Genomic DNA, 25,434 nt, shown 5'->3' on the forward strand with positions numbered 1-25,434 from the left:
TCATCAGTTTCATTTCATCCGCGAATAGTAGACATGAGCTGTGACGTATGCAATCCTGAATGTCATCTATCAGAATAAGGAATAACATGGGACCGAGATTCGATCCTTGGGGAATTCCTGTGAGAGCTGCGAACTTATGGGAGTCGTATCCATTTATATTTACATACTGACTTCTATCTTTTAAATATGACGCAAAAAATGTTAGTAAGGGTTGATTAAAACCTATTTTATGCATCTTTTTTTATTAGAATATCGTGATCTACTCGGTCAAATGCCTTTGCAAAGTCCGAAAATTATTGAAATTATTGAAAATTATTTGCAGGCAGTCTTGGGATCTGCAACTGCACGTTTTCTGCGATGCATCTGAAAAGGCTTTTGGGGCCTGCGCTTACATTGTGTCAATGGACCATAATGGTAAGCGGCATTCGCATTTAATAACATCCAAATCACGAGTGGCTCCATTGAAGTGCATATCATTGCCTAAGCTAGAGCTGTGTAGTGCTGTACTACTAGCAAAATTAATAAAAAATGTAAAACAGGCGCTAAATTTAGAAGAGATTGATACATATTACTGGTGTGACTCTACTATAGCGCTGTGTTGGTTGAAAGGTCAACCTACTCGTTGGAAAACCTTCGTAGCAAACCGTGTAGCTGAAATTCAAGAACTCAGTGATTCGGACCGATGGAGACACGTATCATCATCCGACAACACAGTGGATATACTGTCAAGAGGAACTACCGCTGATAAATTAATAGATTCTTCAATTTGGTGGGATGGACCAAGTTGGTTGACCAAGGAAGTCAACGCTTCGCCTAAATCAATTTTTTCTTGCCTAAACCCTCCTGAACTCACGAGCAAAAATGTTCTTATATCCACTGAAATTCAGGAATGGGATGTATTCAAAAAATTTTCTTCATTTACGAAATTGAAGAGAGTTACCGCATATGTATTACGGTTTGTAAATAATTGCCGAAAGCTCAAAGGAATAAGTTCGGGCAATTTGAGTGTGGCTGAGCTGGAATCAGCTTTAAAATGCCTATTGCGTGCAGCTAGCTACGCACCTATCGTACCAGCAAAAACATCCCATTATCTTACCTGCAAAACATGAGCTGACGGAATTAATTATACGCCAATTCCATTATGTAAATTTACACGCAGGACCTCAAGCCCTATTGGCAGAAATACGGTTAAAATTTTGGCCCATATTTGGGAAAAATACTGTCAAAAGGACACTACATAAATGTATTGTGTGTTTTAGATGCCGTCCTCGAACCGGTCATCAAATTATGGGTGATCTGCCAATCGAGAGGATCACTCCGAGCCGACCATTTGCAACCACAGGAATCGACTATGCAGGGCCGATAGCTATTAAAAGTGGGACACTAAGAAAGGCTTCTATCGTGAAATCGTATTTATGTATCTTTGTTTGCCTTTCCACAAAGGCGGTTCACTTAGAGTTAGTTTCAGGTTTGACTAGCGATGCTTTTTTAAATTGTTTAAAAAGATTTATTTCCCGTAGAGGGCAGCCTAAAAGGATATTGTCCGACAATGCATCAACATTTAAAGGTGCTTGCAGCAAGCTCAAGGAGCTTTACGCCAGTTTAAGGGAAAACAATGACAAGATTCATAATGACTTAGCAAATAGAAGTATCGAGTGGAAATTTATACCCCCCCGAGCCCCAAATCACAGCGGGTTGTGGGAAGCTGCGGTAAAGTCCGCAAAATTTCATTTGTATAGAGTCACCTAACAATTCTACATTAACTTTTGAACTTTTATACACTCTAATTTGTCAAATTGAGGCTTGTCTGAACTCCCGTCCCCTAACGTCATTGTCCGACGACGTCCATGACTACCAACCACTCACACCTAACCATTTCCTTATAGGCACTGCATCTTCCGTCATACCTGAGAGCGACGTCCAGACGATACCGGCCAACAGGCTAACCCAATATCAAAAGATCAATTCTCTAATTCAATCCTTGTGGTCCAGATGGAAACGGGACTACCTGATGGAGTTACAAAACAGGACTAAATGGCAGACCAGCAGTCAACGGGCGCCGAAAAAAGACGACCTGGTTATACTGAAGGAAGACGATTTGGCTCCTACTATGTGGAAAATGGCTCGGATCCTGGCTACTCATCCTGGCGCTGATGGTGTAGTTAGAGTGGTCACTCTGAAAACCTCTCAAGGCACTTTCGTGAGGCCCATCACCAAAATATGCTTGATGCCTATGGACTCGGATCCAGAACCTGAAACTGTCCGGCCCAACCTCCCGGACCGCTTGGAAATTCCGGGTTCTCCCGAAGTGTAAAAAGAAAATCTCTCACTCATTAGATGACTTCAGGAACAACTGATACGCTGATGAGTAATACAATGATGACTCATTCAACTCTATAATCAACCTCCAGATGTCCAGGAATTTTTATGAGTTTTACTATGTAACTTCCTGAGAAGCCCTTAAAAACATCAACTTGGACGGATCAAGCAGAGGCCAGAGAAAATGAAGAAAATGAACAATTGTGTTGTTTAGTGTAAATAACAATAAGTGTCTTGTGATATGAACTACAGAAATATTTTAAAAGATTATGCTGTATCTATCTAAAATTTATATTTAGTTAATTTGTGAATAATTCTTAAATGTTTTTTTTTCATAAGTGCGAGTAGATTAATGGAATTAGATTATATTGCCTTTTGAGTAAAGACTCAGATTCAGAGGTAGAAATTCATTAATTTGATAATTTTTTGTGATTTATTATTTTCTTGTGCTTGGTCTTTTTTTTTATAATGAATACCTCACAAGAGTCCCAACTGCTCCCGTCTAGAGCCAGTGAGACTATGGCATCCCCAATTGGGGGATGTTGTGAGGCTGAAGGTAAGTGGGGAAGGGAAAGAGGAAGGTGGGGAAGTACCTGGCTATTCAGATCTAGTCACTAAACACGGCTAAAGCCATTTGGAGCAAGGTTTCAATTCTGAATGGTGATCTAACACCAGGGCGATACTGGTAGTATATTCCACTCTGGAACGTGCCGCAAATATACTATATATTATTTAAATTAATTAATTGTGAAATAACACAAATTAATCAAAAAAAAATTATTTGCGCACGCCGGGTTCGAACCCGCGACCTTCGGAATGGCAGTCCAATGCGTTACCACTGGACTATGCCGGCCGTCTGTGGATTATGTATTATTATTAGTTACTGTCTTTAGGAATTTCATAAATAATTTTTTTAATTGATTTCCTCATCCCCGGCCCGCATGTTTAATTTTGTAAAAGATAAGTTTTTAATAATTCTGGATACAGTCGCCATCTATGGATTGTTTGAATAGTTGATTATTAGAAATGGTGTGAATCTGTGCTAAAATTTTAGAGCTCTAATATGTCGATAAGCAGTTGCCTTTTTTTCAATGTGTATATCAACAAGTGTCAATGGATTAGTATTTTTAACCTATAAAGGGATTGTTCCCAGTGAAAAGGTGTTCTTTCCTTCAGAAATTTATTACAGTAAACAGTGTTTAGTTGTACAAGGGTCGGGCCCGTTATCAATAAATTGTTTTTGTCAACGTAGATATTATAAAAAAATGTTTTGTGATTCAAATAAAAAAGTTAAAATAAGCTCCAAGTGTTTCCAGTAAAGTCCAAAAACGAGAAAAATATACAGTTACAAGTATAGTGAAAATGGAAAATAATTCGAAAATTTAATTAACAATAAAATTAAATACCAAATAATATTAGTAAAACGTAATAGTAACATGAAGTATAATAGAAACTAGAACAGAACCACATACAAGATAAACACTAAAACTACATTATCAACGCTACTATAATTTGTAGGATTTAACATAGTGCTAGTAGGTATAGATTGCGCTAAATTCTATAAATGGTGTCATTAAATATATCAATATTAACACCAAACTTGTTGCTTGTAATAAAAAAAAATATATATAATATATTCAGATCAATTGTGATGTTTTATTTTGTAACTATCATTACTTACAAATATGAAATCAACAAAATAAAATATTTTAAAGAACCGCCAAAAATAGAATATTTGGGTGAAATTCAGGAAGGTGGCAACCCTAACTTTTTCAAACGAGACGGTACATTTTTTTTTAATCTTATCTTATTCTTTTATCATAAAGAAATTCGAAAGATAATTTTTTATGAGCAACGAACTTTGTCATAGTTGTTGAACCACCGTTACACACTGTGAGTTATTAATTAATATTATATAATTATGTTTTGTTAATGTCCGACCGCAATGTGATTGCTTCCTGTGATTTTTTTACAAAACATAATTTCGTTTCCCGTCTCACTGGACAATAGGCTGTTCCACACGTTCACCTCGGAGGGGCGGTACCACGCGCCACTCCAGCCGCCGCACTTTGGACGGAATGGAAAAAAAACGCGAATTAAGTGGTTTTTGCAAATGTTAATTTTTTTAATATTTATATTTTTTTTAGTGTAGTACAATAGTTTCTGCATTTTATGTGTTAATTTAAATATGTCAATTGGGCTTGATGGAAGTTTGGCAACGCTGCAAAGTGTGTCGTAAGTTGGATGTTCGACATCGCGTTTTTCAGTTCACTCCTACGCGTGAGCAGAGACGGTTGTCTAATAAGTGACGTTTGGATATATTTACAAAAGTTTGTTATGGCTGACATTCCTCAAGGTATTCTTAATTTAATTTACTAAACTATATATCCATATATCACGTGTGTGAGATTTGAACTAACATCTAATTTTACACTATTTTTGAATTTTTTTGCTGTTAAAATGCATATTTCAATTAGCATTTAGAAACAAAACATCGTTTGTTCCCATTTATGAATATATAAGTTTTGTAGACTAAAGTCTCACCTTTAATGTCATATATAAATTGTGATCATTTTTTGTCCTTCCTTGAACAATTTTGTTATTTTCAGGAAGGCCTATATGCATTCCCCGGAGAGAATTATTCGAGGCATTAAAAGAACGGGGTATATTAAATGCCACTTCTGTGAAATCAAAAGAGTTTTTAATTAATTACGTAACACAAAAATACCACATAGCGGCAGGTTCTAACATTTTGAGCCCTACATTTTACAAAAACATTAAGAATTTTTCACTACAATTAATGAAGAAATTTCTACATAAGAGTATATTAATATTTTTACTTAAAAATAGTTATAATTCATTAATAAGATAAAAAAAAAAATTGCACTAATATTTAGCCAGCAAACAATTAATTCGTGTTTTTTCTTCATTCCGTCCACTGTGCGCCGCACAGAACAGTCCGAAAGTAAGGTAACGGCTTACAGCGCAGTCCATTGGGAGACTTTTCTGCGCGGCAGCCTGCATCTGTGCGTGGTACCGCGATTTTTTAATGTGTTTTTAATGTGAATACCGCACAAGAATCCCAAATGCCCCCTGCTATGACATCTCATCTATGACATACCCAATTGGGATATGTGTTGAGGTATGTGTAAAGGTATTGGGAGGAAAAGAAGATGAAGTTGGGGAAGTACCTAGCTATTCATATCTGATCACCAAACGTTTCAAAGGGCGAAAAAAACGTTTTTAAACTCTGGAACTTCACTGATATAGTAATTGTATTGTATTTGTATGCATATCTTGAGAGAATTATACGGAAAAAACTATTTATTCAAATTAATATTGCTTACTTACAAGCGTAAAGAGAGCATTAATTGCTGAAATTGTTTTTTCCCAAGCTAATTCAATTAGCGCCATCTATGAACTCGTAGGTGTCTGTTCCGTTTACCCTTATGGATGAGTAAATTTTATTAATTTTATTTTATGAAAATATATTTCTTTGAAAGTTATGCTTTAAAATATAAAGACGAATTATTTGTATGATCTAAAGAAAGGCATAGAAAAGCAATATTGGATTGAATCGCCGATACAAATTTTGTATAACGAACCACGAACCATGGAAAAAGAACAAACGGCCCGATCGCGTCATACGAGGGAGATGCAAACAAGGGAGAGAAAAATCGTCGCTCTTCCCCCTTTCTTCCATTCACTAACATTTATCCCTGAAGAATTTTACATTCCCGCCAGAATTGATCGCTGGTGGATGGTCCTGTATTAATTTTATTATTATTTATAAACTCTCCTTTGAAATTGATAAATTATGTTTTTAGATGGCAACCAAGGCACCAGCCATCGGTATTGACCTGGGAACCACCAACTCGTGCGTGGCGGTCTACCAGAACGGCAAGGTGGAGATCATCGCCAATGACCTGGGCAGTCTCACCACACCCTCGTGCGTTGCATTCACGAACACTGAGCGCCTTGTAGGTGAAGCCGCCAGACACCAGATGGTGATGAACCACCAAAACACTATTTATGGTGAGATTTTATTTATATACATATCCAATACGCGAGGTACACTAAATACTATACAATACATTTTATAATTGTATGTGATCACATGTCAATTGCGGTATCATCTGAGATAAAGCATAAAATAGCGTAGGTACACAAATTAAATTTTCTGGAAATACCTTTGTTGAAACAGTATTATTCTTTATTAGAATATAAGAGAATAATAAGTGCGCCGTGAATTCATGATTCATTTAATTATGAAATCTTGTAAAATCTGTAGTGAAAGTCACTTTGTTCATTCACGGGAGCCTTTTGAATTTCCTTACAAGTTCCTTTAAATACAGAATAAAACTTTTTTTACAAAAAAGCGGGTACAAAACAATTACACAGTGTTAATACACCAATATGTACATTCACCAATTTTACCAACTAAAATTTACAATCGGGCCATAGGAAACAAAATGTCACATAATAACTTTTTTCAAAACACATATGAAATGATTTTTTGTAAGTTCTTTCTTGTACTTCTGCATATTGGTTACTTAAACTGTGTACGCGTGGTGTAAGGGAGTTTATACACGAACTATAGACCCGCCCCGGCTTCCCGCGGGTGCAGTGTACTAATGTGGCGTCCCAGCGATTTATACCCACGTATTGTCCGATACTTTTTTTGACGCCGTGATATTGACAATTTTTTAAATCTTGAATCGGACTATATTGCCAGTAACTGCAGAATGTTTTTATATACAATGTTGGCTGCTGTTTTTTTTCATTAGACCTCACAAACAGATTTGGCTTAGAAATTACACGTTGAAGGTATACATAAGTTTGTCCATGTGATAAATACTCAACGCTCAAATAAATCAAACGTGTAACATTGAATGTTTGACTCGGTGACTAGTTGATGGTATTTGAAAAATAAAGCCTTACTTAAAATTGCAGTCGTTTAAAATTGGGAATTAAAAGTTCCCAAGTTCTTACATCCGTCAGTGTTGTTCACTCTATTATGAATGTTTTTATGTTTTACCCGCAAACGTGTACTATTGCACAATTTGGATTTTGGATTAAGGTTCTGCAAAGGAATTATAGGACACCTTACTAACAACACAATTTTATATAGGGGGAGTCTAGAGTCCAGAGGGCTGCACAGAATGAGAATTTCTGTAGGAAAATGAACAGCCTCTTGATCGAGCACAGTGTCTACAGAGAAGTATGCTTGCATTGGTGTATCAATCTTCGAGAGAATCAAGTTGTTCGTCAGTAGGACTGGTCTCTCCTTGAACTAAGGAATGTCATGCAACTTATGTTAATAATAATTTTGGCATGAAATTGTCGACCAATTCTTGAAGGTTTTTATTGTCGAGATTTATTCTTCCATTGTGTTGTGGTAGCTGTCCATTACCAATTTTCAGCTTTTATGTGTAGACAACGAAACTCTGATGTTGGTTTTAAGTTCCAATTTTTCGACGTATGGTCAAAGTAAAGATCTTTTTAATGAAGCATTAATTTTGCCAGCATGTTTACCTCTCGTCACAACCGGTAAAATTTGACGAAAGTCACCTGCGAACAAAATTTTCCATCCAACAATAGGTGAATTTTATAAGCTTCTACGAAATTCTTGTTCGGCACGGTAGCTTCGTCCCAAACTATTAATCAGCATCACGCATCAAGTTTCCAATATTGCTATATTTGAAAATACTACAAACACTGTATCTAGTATTTCCAAACATCAATAGCAATTTTTTTAATATTTTTTTATTTATTTTATAAAATACAGTATAATTATTTAAATTTACATAGTAAGAACATATTTCAATAAAAAATAACATGTTTACCTTTACAAGAGTCTAAAACTCGTGTGTAAAGGGAGATTAAATTAATTAAATTAAATTATTAGCGGGAATTTAAATGTCGTGTGCGGTTTGACCTTTTTCCAAACATGCAGCTGCAATGCCGGATGATGCGACGGCTAATACAATTTTACCAGTAGATCTGACTTTGTCTAAGACCAAATTGATTAAAAATGTTTTTTTCCAAACCTTCTGGTGCCTCGAAAAAAATATTTTTTTTCTTCGTTCCTATCAATCGATGTTTATCGCATCGTACGCTGTTATTCATTCGATGTATGTCACAACCCTCTGCCTAATAACTTTTCTAATCATACTCTAATCTAATGAAAGAATAATAAATCTGTCTGATCATAAATTAACCATGAAATAAACTTGTTTATTATCTAAAGGACTTAATTTTAACATTCAACAGATGACCAAGTTCAAAATTTAGAAATACTTGCTGTTGACACGGATCAGTCCCTTTTCAAATGCCCAGAATCCATTAAACACAAATCTCCTGGAATCGTCAAAAAACACCTTAAAAATAATTATTTTCAAAAAAATACTCATTTAAATTCTGAAAAACAAACCATGAACATAAAAAAAAACTATGAAAGAAAATAAAGTCACTACAACCAAAGCTGACAAAGGAAAGACCATAGTGATTTCAAATAAAATGGATTATTTAATTATTCAAGACGATATTACTATTTAAGGTTTTACTCATTAAGTTATTAAAAAATGACTTTGTTGAGAAAGTAGAAGATTTTTTAAAAAGTTATTATTTTACAAAACTTTCAAAGACCTCACAAAGAAGTTCAAGAAGACAATCAAAAGCTGCCCTTTAATATGCGTTGAACCTAAATATAATCCTCTAGTATTAACCAATCCACAGTCTCCTAAACTTAGAGAAAATTCACAAGCAAAATATCCCTTTTAGACCTGTTGTTCCTGCATATTGTAGCCCCAACTATAAAATATGTTCAACTTTGTATCCTTGTTCAAATCCAATAATTTATTCAGATCACATCACTCAATTAAAAACATCTAGACGTGCCTAGCAACAGTTAATTGGTGTCTTTTGACGTTGTTAGTCTACTCGTATTTCCTAGCATACCCACCGTTGAATGTAAAAATTTAATTTTGAATATTTTAAATAATTCAAATTTAGATCGAACCATTGTGAAGGATGTCCACATTTTTCGTAATTAATTGAAATTTGTTAATCAAAATTACTTCACCTTTAATGGTTAGTACACACGCAAAGCTCACATCAACAGATAATATAAAGCACAATAGCGCTCGCCATACAATCCCATACAGACCCGACACACGTAAAAAGATAACGCGCTATAAGTGTGGTTCTGAACTTCGCTAACCGAATTTATTTTACGTAACCGCTCCCGACGCGATATTTGAAAAGTTATGCGTCCCCCTCTCCGCCGCAAAAAGGAGAGGGGGTCATTTTAATTACGGAGCTACCAACTAAGTTCCGTGTTCCCTTAGTAAAGTTGTCACTTTGACAGATGAAATTATGTTCCTCGGCCGCTCTCGAATTCAACTGACCCCCTCTCCTACCATAGGTACAAATATTTGATAGCGTCGTGTGTCGGTAGAAAAGATGATGCGCTGTACATTAACTTTTGATGTGAGCTTTGCGTGTGTACTAACCATAATGATAAATTATACAAACAACTTAATGGACTCGCAATGGGAAATCCCGCTTCTCTCCTCTGTTTGCTGAAAAAATATATTAATTCATTTGAAAACAAATTATTCGATTCGATGTGGAATTTCTCTATTATCTAATGTCTTTGTTTGATATAGATACGTTGATGATATTTTTGTAATTTGGTAGCAACACACAATTAGATGAATTTCTCACTTTTATTAATAACCTTCATTAAAACATAAACATAACACTAGAACATAATGACAACAACAATTTAAACTTTTTAGACATAAATATTAGTTTAGATAATAATAAGTGTGTTTTAACATTCATATCAAACCTACATACACTGACTGTGTTGTACCATCCACTTCACTTCACCCATTGTCCCATAAACTCGTATTTTACAACTCAATGATACATCGGGCTATTAATGTCCCTTTAAAAATTGATAATTATAATAATGAAATCAACATAATAAAACAAATGGCCCCAAACAACGGATATAAACCCGAAAAAGAGGATTAAGCCAAATTGTTTACTAAAAAGTACATTTATAGTGGAAATAATAACATCCAATCTAGTCTCCACAAAAAGACCCTCCACACAGCATCCTCAAAGATGACATAGGCCCTGAGGGAAATCATTTTCTTCAGGGCCTCCTGTGTGGAGTTAATATAAAAAAAAAAAAAAATAGTAACAACCTAATATATAAAAACCTATTTATACAGGCGACATATCCTTAAAAATATCTCGCATGTTACGAAATCATACTTGCTTTCTACACTAATTCAAAAATTTAAAAAAAAAGAAATACAAGGATTTTTAAAATAAATTCGAAGAAAAATGGGTTATACACCTTAGAATGTAATGAATGTGACGCACAGTATGTAGTTATGACTACTAGAAATATTAAAACTAGAATCAGATAGCACTAACTCAGTTTACGAAATAATAATATTCCGAGTTTACTAACCATTTAATAGAGACAGGCCCATAGCTTCAACAAAGAAAAAACCAAATTTAAACATTTGAACGTTAGTATATATTTTGATTTGTGCGCTTTAGAAACCTTAGAAATTAACAAAAAAATAATTCAAAAATTAATTTAGTTAACAAAATAATATCAACCTGTAAGTAACCTTTATTGGCAATGTTTCCATTTTGTTAACTCCTCCCACCTTTCTCGCCGCTTTCACCCCCAAATCACCCCTCTCACCTAATAAAATCTAATCTTTCTATACTTGTATAATCTTTAGGTTAGTTAATGACACGGTTGTGTCAAAACCGGTAGAAAAGTAAACAAAATTTAAGTAACAAATGTACATTGGAAAATAAAACAAAAATGTCTACAAATTGTTAAATAGTTAATGCCCAAGCAATACAAGAAAAGAGTAGTATTTAAAAAAATACTGTGCATAATTGCTTAAAATACCAACAAAATTTTTAATGATATTTTTAGAAAGTAGGTACTTTTTTATTGAAGAAATTATTTTTTTTAATACAAAAATATTTCCGAGTTACGAATGACCGAAATTATTTTAAAATATCGTACCACCATCTCACTAAGCGGAAAATGTTTATTTAGCGATGGAGGAGTTCCAGAGGGTTCGTAATTAATTTTTCAACTTCTATTAACTTCTGAAATAAGATAATAGAAGTTGATAAGATAAAAACTTCAAGATTTAAAGAAAAGTACGCAGAATGCCAGCGGAAACTTATTTTCGGCGCCCCGGCGGATGGTATGTGGAAGTGACGAAGGCCTTTACAGAGGAAGGAGTGAACCTCAGTATGAATGGAGATTGTGTCGTCAATTATGTGACACCTACATAGTTTCTGTTATGTTAGAGACAAAATTTTGCTATTTTTTCTCCATTCTAATTTCACTTCACCTGCAATCCATTATACTTACATAAATGCTAATTTGATGAAGAGCTGCTATGGAACCTTTTAAATTTCATAATAAAAAGACCTACACCAAAAAGCTATACAAAATTTAAGAAAACTCCTACTATCATCAACATAAGCAATAGTTTGTGTAATTATGAAGGCCTTAACCATGGCCTAACTAACGCTAACTCTATAACTCTAAATTCGATTGTTGTGAACACCTGCATTTAATTCGTGTACATGAACTTATACGAATGACCTACACAAGCATTTACATTTTATGAAATTTTTCAACATTTCATTTCAACTACAGTTTGCATGGCCTAATATTTTATGTTACCTTTATTGAGTGAAAACTTTTATGTTATGTTACCTATATTTTTTATTGTAATTTTTCAAAAATTATACACTGCATTGTAAGTTAAAGCATTTTAAGCGTTTAAAAAAAATTAGAGGAACATTGAACTCCTGACGCCTGGGTAGAACTAGATCTATTTTATATTTTTTGGATAGGAGAAAAAAACATATTTTTTTTAATATTTAATATATCAGTCGAAGGTTAGATTAATTTTATAGTGTACTTTATGGGTTTTAACATGTTTGTCACATTTTTCAATACAAATTATATTTTATTTAGTAAACGATATTTTTTTGCAGGTGTTAAGCGGCTGATTGGACGCAAATTCGAAGACGATAATGTCCAGGCAGATATACAACATTTGTCTTTTGAGGTCATGCATGATAACTCTATACCAAAAATTAAAGCTACACATAAAGGAAAAGATAAGTTTTTCTACCCCGAAGAGTTAAGCGCCATGATTCTAACGAAGATGAAAGAGACCGCAGAGGCGTACCTCGGAATGGCCGTCAAGGATGCTGTCATCACAGTGCCAGCCTTCTTCAACGATTCACAGAGATTGGCCACCAAGGATGCGGGAATTATTGCTGGTCTTAATGTCCTTGGCATTATTAACGAGCCCACCGCTGCCGCTATTGCTTATGGACTGGAGAAAGATAAAGAAGAAAAGCGTAATATCCTTGTATATGATCTCGGAGGTGGATCCCTTGACGTGACCATTCTCACAATTGACGCCGGTATTTTCAAAGTCCTTTCTACCAGTGGAGATACTCACTTGGGAGGTGAAGACTTCAATAGTCAATTGGTTAATTATTGTGTGGAGGATTTTAAAAAGGAACACAACAAAGGCTTCACGATTAATAAAAAAGCCTAAAGACGATTGAGAACCGCATGTGAGCGAGCAAAAATAATTCTTTCTTCAATCACTCAGACGAACATTGAGATTGACTCCTTGTATGAGGGAATTGACTACCGAACAACAATCACCCGAGCCAAATTTGAAGAGTTAAATGCTGAACTATTTAGGTCCACCCTTGAGCACATAGCCCGATGTCTCCGTGACGCCAATATGGTCAAAGCTAAAGTCGACAAAGTTGTGATGGTTGGGGGTTCTAGCCGCATTCCTAAGATTCAGAAGCTTTTACAAGAATTTTTTATTGGCAAGGAACTGAACAAGTCCATTAACCCCGACGAAGCAGTAGCCTACGGAGCCGCAGTGCAGGCCGCCATCCTCACCGGGAACAATTCAGCAAACGTCATACTTTATGATGTAACCCCGCATTCCCTGAGCATTGAAACCCTCGGAGGTATTATGAGTACAATCATTAAACGTAACTCTCCAATACCTTCTAAAGAGATGAAAATTTTTCACACCTCTGTGGATAACCAAACCGCCATCTTCTTAACAGTGTATGAGGGTGAGTGGAATCTAGTAAAGAAAAACTCCAATCTGGCTTATTTTGCTTTGATTAATATACCCCCTTGTCCCATTGGTGAAGTTAAAGTAAGCGTGACCTTCACATTAGATTACAATGGAATTCTCACTATATCTGCAATGACAAAAACCCATAAAAATATATGTCCAACTCTCAGATACCAGAGTGGCCGACTTTCCAAGGAAGCTATTGGACGCATGATTAAACATACAGAAAAGTATCGTAAGGAGGATGAGATCATAAGAAACGCTATCATTGCAAAGAACAAACTGCAGGATTACTGCTACAAAATCAAAGTAATCCTGAATGATAAAGAACACGGTTTATTTGAGAGTGACCACGCAATTATTTTAGATAAATACAACAATACCATTGATTGGGTGGACTCAGACCAGATGTTTACAAAGGAAGATTACGAAAAAACACACGAGACTCTGGAAGCCCTGTACAAACGGTGTATTACAAATAACTCTGGTATCAAATTTGGTACTCTTTATATCTCTGATGAGTTCTTTTGTTAATTTGAGTAGTTCTAAAAATACTTTCTCTGATTTATTTGTCTCATCATAGTCTATAAATGTTTTTTGACCTTTCAGTGATTTGAGATAAGTGATACGTAGGCATAATTATATACATTATGATATACAAAATTCCGAATGCGCAACTTTTAAAATCTCCAACGTATCATATTTTCACGTATTCAATAAACAAATGAGAAAAAAATTAATCAAAAAATAATAAAAAAATATATAAATAAAAATAAAATCAAATTAAAAATAAAAATATTATCCAATTTAAAATAAAAATAAAATCAAATTAAAAATAAGAATTAAAGAATCCGTATTGGGTAAACTAATCCACCGAATCATAAAACATTTTAAAATCAGGTGTGCTTTAGATACAAGTAAATTTTGCAAAGTAATGTTTTAAATACATTAATGTCTGATACACTACTTGTTAATAAACATGTATTGAAGAAATAAACGTTTTAAAATGTGCACATTGTGATCAATATTTTTTTCTAGGAATCAATAGGTAAATCAAAATTTTGACCATGATATTTTATTTTAAAAAATTAGAATTGGAATGTGGGAATCATAGGGCTATTAGCCTGCTAAGTTCAGTTGGCAAGCTGTATGGTAGAATTTTGATTGAAAGAGTAAGAAAGGAAACAAAAGATAAATTATGGGATGTGCAAGGTGCTTTTATGAGTGGTAGGGGGTGCATGGACCAGATCTTCTCATTGCGTATGCTCACTGAAAAGTTTCTGGCAAAAAACCAGAAACTTTTCTGTGCCTTTGTAGATCTACAAAAAGCATACGACCGGGTCGACAGGAAAAAGCTATGGAAGGTGTTGTCCAAGTATGGAGTGAATACAAATCTGACTCAGGCAATTGCGTCTCTGTATGAGGGAAGCGTTGCATGTGTTAGGGTGAACGGTGATTTTACGGGGTGGTTTGATATCACAAAAGGTGTTAAACAAGGCTGCGTAATGTCACCGTGGTTATTCAATCTATACATGGATAATTGTATGCAAGAATTGAAAGAGGTGGGATTGGGTGCGAATTTGAATAATTTGAAAGTATGTTGCCTGTTGTATGCTGATGATGCGGTGCTGATTGCTAATAGTATAGAAGATCTACAGTCTCTCGTGTCTAGGATGAACGAAGTATGCATGAAGAATGAGTTAATGATGAATGTAAGTAAGTCTAAAGTAATGGTGTTTGAAAGAAAGAGTACGAAAACAGTGTGCAATATAATTGTGAATGAGGAATACTTGGAGCAGGTGGATGAGTTTGTGTATTTAGGAAGTATGTTTACGAGAGATGGGAAGGCTGACAGAGATATTGAAAGAAGGGTAAATGCAGGTAATTCCGTTAATGGAGGGCTGAACGCCGTTGGCACTAACAAAAAATTGTCCAAAGAAGCGAAGTTAGCAGTCCACAACGGAGTGCTGGTACCTACTTTGATGTATGGAAGTGAGGCATGGAACTGGCAAAGAAAGGATGAAAGTAGATTGAATGCTGTTGAAATGAGATCCCTGAGGCGTATGTGTGGTAAAACCACGTTTGATCGTGTGAGGAATGTGGAGATCCGCAAAGAGTGCAAGGCTGATGTAAGCGTAATGAGTAAGATTAAGAAAGGGACGCTTAGATGGTTTGGGCATGTAGAGCGAATGAGCGAAGATAGGAGTGTAAGGAGGATATATGATGCAAATGTGAATGGTAGCAGAAGTCGGGGACGCCCGAGGAAGACATGGCACGATCAAGTGAATCAGATACTAGAGTCGGGCCATGTCAAGAGTCAGAATAATAGAAGAGTATTTATGAGACGATGTATGAATGTGAATGAGGCAAGGAGTGTGTGCCAAGACCGAGTTGTTTGGCGGTCCGTCCTCTCTGCCTACCCCTGCGGGGAAACGGCGTGATGGTTAGTTAGTTAGTTAGTTAGTACTTACACAATCGTCGTCAGAATGTCAGTTACAGACACTATATTTCTAAGGAAAACAAAACCAACTTCAATATTCCCCATGGATTGAACCTAGGAACCCTCCTCTTTTTTCTAATGATTAACGACATTGGCAAGTCCATTAACCCCTCAAAATATCTCCTTTTCGCTGATGATACAAACTTTTTAAAGCTATTTAAAGTAACATCGATTCCATTCTTCTCTGAAATGACCTTGATTTACTTAAGAAATGTTCGGAACTGAACAAATTACCTTTCAGTATTTAGAAATGCAGTGTCGTCACATGTACTAGATTCAAAAATACATTTCTGTTCCCTTATCACAATAATAAAAATATATTAAAATGCAGAAATGAGACTCGAGGTCCAAATCCAGATTCGAAACCCAAACCTCTCAATTGAATCCTACATATATGACATTTTCTCTCGCGCCAAAAAAATGCTTGGATTTTTTCTTCGTAATGTGAAATCATTTACTAACGGAATCGCAATACGGAGAACATATGAAGTCCTTGCCTAAAATGAATCTTGAAACCTTCAAGGCCGATGTTGAAAATTTTAAGTGACTAAAGACGGGTTGTTTCAGAGAATTTGTTCTGTGAAAGTTCTTTCAAGTTCTGTTTTTATTTTAGTTTTTTCAAGTAACTGGCCTATAGTGATACAAGAATAGAACTTGAATAGGACATTCACAGTACTCACAAATGAATGTTGAAATTATATTAACCCCATCCTAAGATAATTCAATTAGCAGCACCATACCTCTTGTCCATGCTATGTTGGGCCAGATCGTCCGTTCTGCCATGTAGAATTCAGAGCATGTCGTGATGTAGAATCTGGTGTATGGTATGGTGGCAAGAATAATTATAACTAGACATCGGATTATATGCACTAACAAAGTGCCAAAATATGCATGCAAATATGCACTAAAAAAGGCCGAAATATGCACTAAAAACTCTTGATTTGCCCAAAATATGCACAATGCAAAATCAAAAAACCATTTATATTTTTATATATTTTAATTAAAGACCGTACAAAAACAGCGAAATATTCTTAAAATTATGCATAGTTTTTGTGACAATATACAACTAAGTATTTTTCCAAATTTTCGAGGTCAAATTTGTGACGTTTGTCACCCAGTATTAATTTGTACGCCGAAAACGACCTCTCTACGTCAACTGACGTCATTGGACAAAATTTAAAATTTGGCGCCATTTCTGGAGATATCTGTTTAGGCAGGGTATGTGCCGTTGATGTAGGCATTAATGTTCTTCATATCTTCAAGACTCGGGTTTTTAAGCATAATAGAGTCTATCTTTTTACGAATCTTTTCTGATATTGAATTAGGAAGGGCGTTGGCGAGTTCGATCATTGTTTCCAGTATTTCTATTGCTTTAATTAGAGGAAAGTTTTTTGTTTCCAATTTTTTTATGGTATCTGGTAACTTGTGGAAATGTGTTGAGATGAGGGCGATATTCTGTTTAATGGATGCGTCTTCAAATGCTAGCTTGCTTGAATGAATTGCAATGGCCTCAGAACTGTCAAATTGCCCAACTACTTGTTTTACGGCCTCAAAATTTTCAGCAAAGAATAATACTGCCTTTAGCCAAGTATCCCATCGAGTAATTATGGGTTCTGGCGGCAATGCTAGATTTGGCAATTGCTCTTTAAAAGACTACACATGCGACGGAGAGGAAATCAATTTATTAACATTCCCATACACTTGCAGTATCTCTTCTGCAAGGCGATGAAACCCGTGAGCTAAGCAGGTAATGTGTAGTAAATTTGGATAAAAAGGCTTGGCCAGCTTTCACCATGTATGGCGCAGCATCAGAAACAAACATGTAGATTTTTTCATCAGATGATACCTCCCGCTATTAAATGAAATATGCACGATTTGGGAAAAAAGGCTGAAATATGCATTAACGTCGTAATTAGAGAGTTATATGCATTTGCATATGCAAATATGCAAATGCATATAATCCGATGTCTAATTATAACATTCCAGGAGGCATAGGCTGTCATTTAAAAAGTTTATTATTTTAAATGTTTTTACTGTAAGGGCACCATTCCTCCTCAATTAAATACTTTTTTGCAGCATATTCCAGAGAGCAAATCCACGTAATGCATCTTTAAAAAACCCATAGATTGTACATACTCTATTAATAACAAAAACTAACTAATTTTTCTGTCGCTCTCGAAGCATGTCGGCTGCTTTTTCCATTGCTCCTAGATATATATTGAAAATATTAGGAAGAACATTATTAAATTGCGAAAATATCTCAAAGAAACCATTATTAGGTAAAGTGTACATGATCAAAATAATTTGAATGTTGAAGCTTCTAGCGTATTGAATTTTTAATATAAAAACTCATATGTTATTTTAAAACGCTCGCAATGTTTCGTCAAACACTGACCGCTTGCATCGGATGGTCAGCAGGACAAATAAACTCAACGCATGTGCATACTGCACGTGGCTGGACCCAGCAGCTAGTCCCAAGTGTTCATTTCTAGTGAAGTGATTTACGATGATTATTTTATGATGCAATTGTAATCGGGCAACACTGTTTTAAAAACAAAAGTGCATTGTAAGACCCTTTGGTTGCAGCAAAAGTAACCTTGTGTAACCTTGTGCATGACCTAAATGTGAAAGCTAGGTATCGGGGTTGTCATGGTGGACAAAACCAGAAAACATATTTTTTTTGGAAGGAACAGGACTCTAAAACTAAACTAACTGTTAAAATAGTAACTCTCTATTAGAACAGGGCATTCAAGTGGTCATACCAACTGACGAATTGAGCACCATAGCTTCTGAAGCCCTACGCGATTCTGATAAATGCGACAATTTAAACATGAATGAAATTTAATTTTAGAAGCCGATGGCTTGCGGTGGATTCTTGGAATGCATGATCTCTGAAAAACAATTTGGAGGACGTGGATAATATTTTCATAGTTCAAAAACTCCCCATTCTCATCGTCACAGAAAGCTCGCAAGAAAACAATGAGTCTTATTCAATCAAGAGACTTCAAGCTAGATCAGGTTCGACCTAAGGAACACTCTCATATATCTCATATTCAGTCGACTCTCGTTAATTCTAACCTGCGATAATTCGAACCTCTCTATAATTCAAAGTTATCACGAGTTCCCTACGAAATCTCTTTATATTTCGAGCTAAATCCATACATTTTTGTACACTTGGTAATTCAAACGAAAAAATCATTGCTATATAACAAAACGACGCGTTAATTCGATCTCATCGGCGTTCAACATTCGACAATTCAAAGTTGCAGAGAGAAAGAGGCGGAAAGATTGTTACACACACGTTAGTACAAATACAATTTTGCGACAAGTTCAAACGTGTATTGTTTTTGTTATGATTAGTTTGTGACACACACTCTCATTCGATACCTTACAAACCTTCTGTCTACAAAACGAAAGTGATGAAAAAGCATTTCAGGCACTTTTTCTCTTAAAAAAAATTATTGAGAAGTCTGAGCAGCAACAATGTGCTTTGAAGCAAACCAGTATAACAGAGTTCTTTCTTTCGAAAGATTAATTAATTCACATTATGATTACATGTATGTACACGAATGTATCTATAAACTTTTGTCATTGTTATAGAATAGGAGTTAATAAATAATAATTGATCAACACTTAAGAATTCGAAGTTTTATTTATTTACTCTCACAAATTTCGAACCATTTGATATTTCAAACACTCGATAATTCGTAATATTTTAAGAGTCCCTCGAGTTTCGAATTATCGAGAGTCGACTGTACCTATATTGCACGTGAATCTTGGGGGTGTCGTGATAATAGCCCTACAACGACTGCTACTTTCCAGGGTGGAAAATGGCACACTCAGCACGTTTGAGTACATTGAATGCCGTGTTTCTTGTACGGGATGGTCATTTAAATAATTAACACTGTACCGTGTAGAATTTTCAAGGAGTTATGAAGTGTTTTGGAATAGGCAGTAAGTCTTTACGAAATTTTCATCATCACAGGTGATATAAATATTCACCTCGAGTGCGAGACGTCACCCAATGCTGTCAAATTCATTGACCTACTGGATAGTTTTGGACTCAGGTGATGGGTCAATGCAGCAACTAATGATGCTAGTGGGATGGTTGGTAGCTCTCATCGAGGGAAATAACACAACTCTCCCAAATTTGTAAACATTAGCAAAATATGCTCCAACCACCTCAAAAACGCGAAAAGTAGGTACGGAAATCGGCTGGTCCGACAAAGAGTGTTGAAGCCGAAAAGGATAATTCGGAAACTAGTGAGGTCATACAGAAGAAACCCCGACGTTACTCGACGAGATGAGTGGATTAATGCTTAAAATGAATACAGAAGCAAAATAAGTGAGAAAAGATCCGTATATTGGAGCAACAAAATTGACTCTGAGCGAAAAAAACCACGACGTTTCTGTAACTCAGTCAAAACTATCATTGCTGATAATACTGTGCAAACTACTTACAATTCGCAAAGTGTATAGAAGCAACCACTCTCTGGATGTCCTCAAATAAACTGAAGCTTAATCTTTTAAAAACCGTGTTTCTCTGGGCAGCTACAAATAAACGCCAAAATTTAATAGACAACTCACCAATTGCTATTTCAAGGAGGTAATTGCTAAAACAACCGTCAAACTTCTGGGAGTTTGTCTGATTCAGACCTTTCGTCAAAATGCCAGGTAGATATAACTCCTTGATCTGGTCCCCCCATTATAAAATACATTCAGATTCAACAGAAAAAAATCAACACAAATTCCTAAGAGACATTAACTTTAAACTCGGTATTCCCATTGAAAGTATAAACTATAATTACTTAGTGAAAAAATTTAATTTATTAGAACTCTCAGATCGAAGAATTATATCCGACTTAATATTTATGTTCAAAATTGTAAATAGTAGTGTAGACAGTCTTGATTTAATTATCCTCATTGAATTTCATGTACCCATAAGAGATACTCGCTCTAAAACCCTGTTTAATTGTAACAATTCTAAGACTGAATATTTCAAACACTCGCTTGTACCTAGATTACATGAAATTAGTAATAGGTACGCAGATGTAGCGGATCTGTACAAATCTCATATCTTTTGAATCATGACTTATATGATATATATGACTTTTATATACTAGTACTTACGTAATTTGGTTCGGTACCTCCACTCCACATCAGTAATGGAAGGATTAACATTTCTCGGTAAATAAATTAGTCCTATAGAATACATGTGGCACGTCTTTACGTAAGTACTAGTATTTAACTTCTTGTTTAACCAAAAGGACAAATAAAGACAAATTTATTTGATATTGACTTTAATGTTTTTTTGTTTTGTTAATTATATTAAATCCCCTCAATAGAAAAAAAATCGCAAAGTATATTTCAGAGATTATTAAAAAAACTTTTTATTCTGTTATTTCACATGTTAAAGGTATGGAAAAAATCACAGTGTTTCGTTAAAAGCTATTTTAGTCATTTTTGCAGTTTAATTAAGGCTTTATTAAATATTTTAGCTTACGCCCGTTAGTAATAATGTTTTTTTTTTCATATTAGCGCGCTCCCTCCAACATTCGTATTTACATATCCCCCTTTCAAAATATCTTCTTCTTCTTTTTGAATGCTTACTACGGAGCCTTGCTAATAGTCCTAAACTATTAAGCATCATCCAAGAATTTAGTTCGAACGTCGATGGTATTAAGTAATTTAAAACTTACAAAATATTTTAAATGATTTGAGATTTTCATAAAAGTATCAAAGGTATTATCGTGATTTTTTATTGTCGTTATTGTTTTGTAGATGTGTAATACACATCTGACCTAATGATGGACACTGTAAAGCTGTCCGAAACGTTGGCTATAGAACTGAGGTAGCGCAAGACGACATAATACCCAAAAATAAATAACGATTTTACAAAATATTGTTTTTCTAGTAAAATATACGATATCTTTAAACATACATTGGTGGTTCTTGTAATCTCTGATGGCTGTTGAATGTTTTACAGATATGTTCCTTTAAAGAATATTACGCCTAATTAGACTTATGTTGTGGTATACTGAATAAATCATTTGATCTGGTGTTGCGTTTGGGTCAAAGAAATGAATGAATCGATGAATCGATTATACATTTTTTGTACGTGTTTGTCTTTTTTCTCTGAAGGTTATAAAATTAAATTTGTCAAAATTATAAAATGATTGTTTGTGTTTTCAGTATTTATTAATCCTCTTTATATATTCTTGTAATTTATTACAATCAATAGGAAATTGAAATGATTGATAACATGTTTGATATAATTTATATACAAAGAAAATAATAGAGACCCCAGTATGGAACCTCGAGGTACGCCTGGGGAAATAGTAATAATTTGTGACTCATAACCTTTTAAATGTAGAAGTAATAATTGAATAATGCAAGACGATAAAAAAATATGTTTTTGTTACCGGACTAATTTTATTATATTTATTTTAAGATTCGCGAGATATTTTTAATAATTTTATTGGGTTTGGTGATTTTACTAAAAAAATACGACACGATAGAACGATAACAGATACCAAAAATATCCCTTTTCGTACTGCCGACTTTTCGGTAAAAAAATTCGACGGTTTTTACTCTTTACTCAACTTTACTCTCTCTTGAAAGTTAGAATCACCCGCTCAAAATAATTAGCTTTTTTTATATATTCTTAAAATGACAGAATCCCGTGGTTTGATTTTAATTGTTAAAATTTTTTCAAAATTTAAATATTAATGCATTTTAAAGGTTCGCTTTTATAAAATACCAAAAGTTTTCTTGACTAAATTTTGTTTAACTTTTGAAACCATAAACATCGAGAGCATTTATTGATTTGATCTTGAAACTTGTAAAAACTTGCAGCGCTTAATATACTAAAATATCTACTGAGAAAATGTTAAATAGGTTTGCGACACCACCGACTGAAAAGTTAACCATATCGAGATGTATATAGCCTACCTCCTGCGGCAGAAGAATATATGTAATTTTTTAAAAATGTTTAATAACGTTATAAATAAAATCAATCGACATTAAATTGAAAAAAAAAGAATGGAGTTCTACGAATTTAAAACAATTAATATTATTGTCAAGCTTTGAAAATAGGATGAATGTTTTTACCTCCAACTCGTACCTTGCGGTTTACTGGAAGGGCAAGGTGGAGATCATCGCCAACGACCTGGACAGTCGCACCACGCCTTCGTGCGTGGCATTAACAAACAAGCAGCGCCTCGCGGGAGAAGCCGCCAGACACCATTAAATTAAATTATTAAATGAACCACCGAGACACTATTTACTAATTCAATTTAAATGATGTGGTATAGGTACCTAATATTTTGGAAATAAATATGATCTTCTTATGTTATCATTACATGTTTACATACAGAAATGTTCTAATTATACGTTTTTATCATTTGTACATGTGTAGTACATACACACCAAAATAATGTTTTAAATTTAATTATTTAAGACAATATTAGAAATTCTTAAACGAAAAATTCAAACCGAACAATCAGTAGGAGATACGGTCGCATCTAGGACTTGAACCAAGGATCCTCGCCTTGCCGGGCGCCTCTTTACCAACTGAGTTAATGGCCCCTATCTCCTTCGTTTATATTTAACTGTATCATGTTTCGAATATGAACAACCAACATTATCGTTATTTTCTCACATAACATTTTTATTTGCTGCTATTTTCCATGTTTTACACATTATTCAATACCAGTTATATTTTTAACAGCTGTTAAACGGCTGATTGGACGCAAATTCGAAGACGATAATGTCCAGGCAGATATACAACATTAGTCTTTTGAGGTCATGCATGATAACTCAAAACCAAAAATTAAAGCTACACATAAAGGAAAAGATAAGTTCTTCTGCCCGAAGAGTTAAGCTCTATGATTCTTACGAAGATGAAAGAGACAGATTGCCGTCAAGGATGCTGTCATCACCGTGCCAGCCTTCTTCAACGATTCACAGAGATTGGCCACCAAGGATGCGGGAATGATTGCTGGGCTTAATGTCCCTGGTATTATTAACGAGCCGACCGCTGCCGCTATTGGTTATGGACTGGGGAAAGAGAAATAAGGAAAGCGTAATATCCTTGTTTATGATCTCGGAGGTAGAACCTTGGACGTGACCATACACACTCTTATACTCGGTATTTTCAAAGTCATTTCTACTGGAGGAGATACTCACTTGGGAGAGGGAGATTTTTATACCAAATTGTCAATCATTGCGTGAAAAATTTAACAAAAAAATACCTGAATAAAAAGTCCTAGGACGATAGAGAACCGCCTGCGATCGAGCAAAAATAATTCTTTCTTCAATCACTCAGACGAGCATTGAGATTGACTGCTTGTATGAGGGAATTGACTACCAAATATCAATCACCCGAGCCAAATTAGAGGAGTTCAATACTAAACTCTTCCATTCCACCCTTCAGCATATAACTCAATGTCTCGATGATGCCAAAATGAAAAAAGCTGACGTCAATGAAGTTGTGTTCGTTGGGGTTCTACCCGCAAGCCACAGATTCAAAAGCATTTATAAGAGTTTTTTAATGGCAAGGAACTGAACAAGTCATTAAACTCCAACGAAGCGGCAGCCTTCGGAGCCGCAGTGCAGGCAGCCATCCCCAGCGAGGACGATTCAGCCAACGTCATACTCTCTGATGTAACCTGGCTTTCATTGAAAATTAAAATCGAGAGAGTTGATACAACAATCATAAAATGTAACACTCCAATACTATATAAGAATATTGAAAATCGTGTCAGTGGCCACGGTAAATAATAGAACTAAACATAAGGTAGGTAAGTTTATCGGAAACATAATAAACTAACTTTTTCAGAATGCCACAAAACCTAGTAAAACGCAAAAGACAGAAATTTTGGCGAGAGTTTGACGAGAAAGGACGACTTTCGTATGACGAAATCAAACTCGTGACTTAAAAAGCAGAAAAGCATCGCAAGGATGACGAGACCATCAGGATGGCTATAACTGCAAAGAACATCCTGTAGGATTAGTGCTACAAAATAAAATCCATCATTTTTGAAAAAGAGCACGGTTTATTAGAGATTGGCCGTGATGAGATTTTAGAGAAGTAAAACGTGATGAGTAAAATGTAGACTCAGATCAGTTGTTTGAAAAGGAAGAGTATGAAAAAAATCTGGATCTAGAAGCCATGTACAAACGGTGCACTATCAATAAACCTGGCATCAAAATCGGTGCCTCTACTTTTCTTTCCGAATTGGGTATTTTGTAAACGTCTCTGGAGCGTGGCTATAGAATTACCCACGCTCAGTTTTGAAAATTCTGTTGGTCCTCAGATTTATTGATAAATTTTAGTGTATTTTCATAATTTTAGTATTATTCATTTATATTTTATGCAAGCAGATAATACACAGGACCATACTTACCCGGGCGGTTACTTGGGATTTA

At 35.0% G+C, this 25,434-nt stretch overlaps 1 protein-coding gene and 1 pseudogene across 1 annotated transcript; both read left to right on the plus strand.

Moving 5' to 3' along the window:
• Positions 1–6,146: 6,146 nt before the first annotated feature.
• Positions 6,147–14,040, plus strand: LOC149422854 (heat shock 70 kDa protein cognate 4-like). Its single transcript, XM_089633009.1, has 2 exons — positions 6,147–6,354; positions 12,382–14,040. Exons 1-2 carry the CDS (start codon positions 6,147–6,149, stop codon positions 12,954–12,956), a joined length of 783 nt encoding a protein of 260 aa, XP_089489135.1. The 3' UTR covers positions 12,957–14,040.
• On the plus strand, positions 13,152–24,786 carry LOC149422855 (heat shock 70 kDa protein cognate 4-like; annotated as a pseudogene).
• Positions 24,787–25,434: the final 648 nt, after the last annotated feature.

Source organism: Hesperophylax consimilis, chromosome 6, assembly GCF_061612785.1.
Source record: "Hesperophylax consimilis isolate HC1 chromosome 6, BYU_Hcon_1.0, whole genome shotgun sequence".
Taxonomy (NCBI): domain Eukaryota; kingdom Metazoa; phylum Arthropoda; class Insecta; order Trichoptera; family Limnephilidae; genus Hesperophylax; species Hesperophylax consimilis.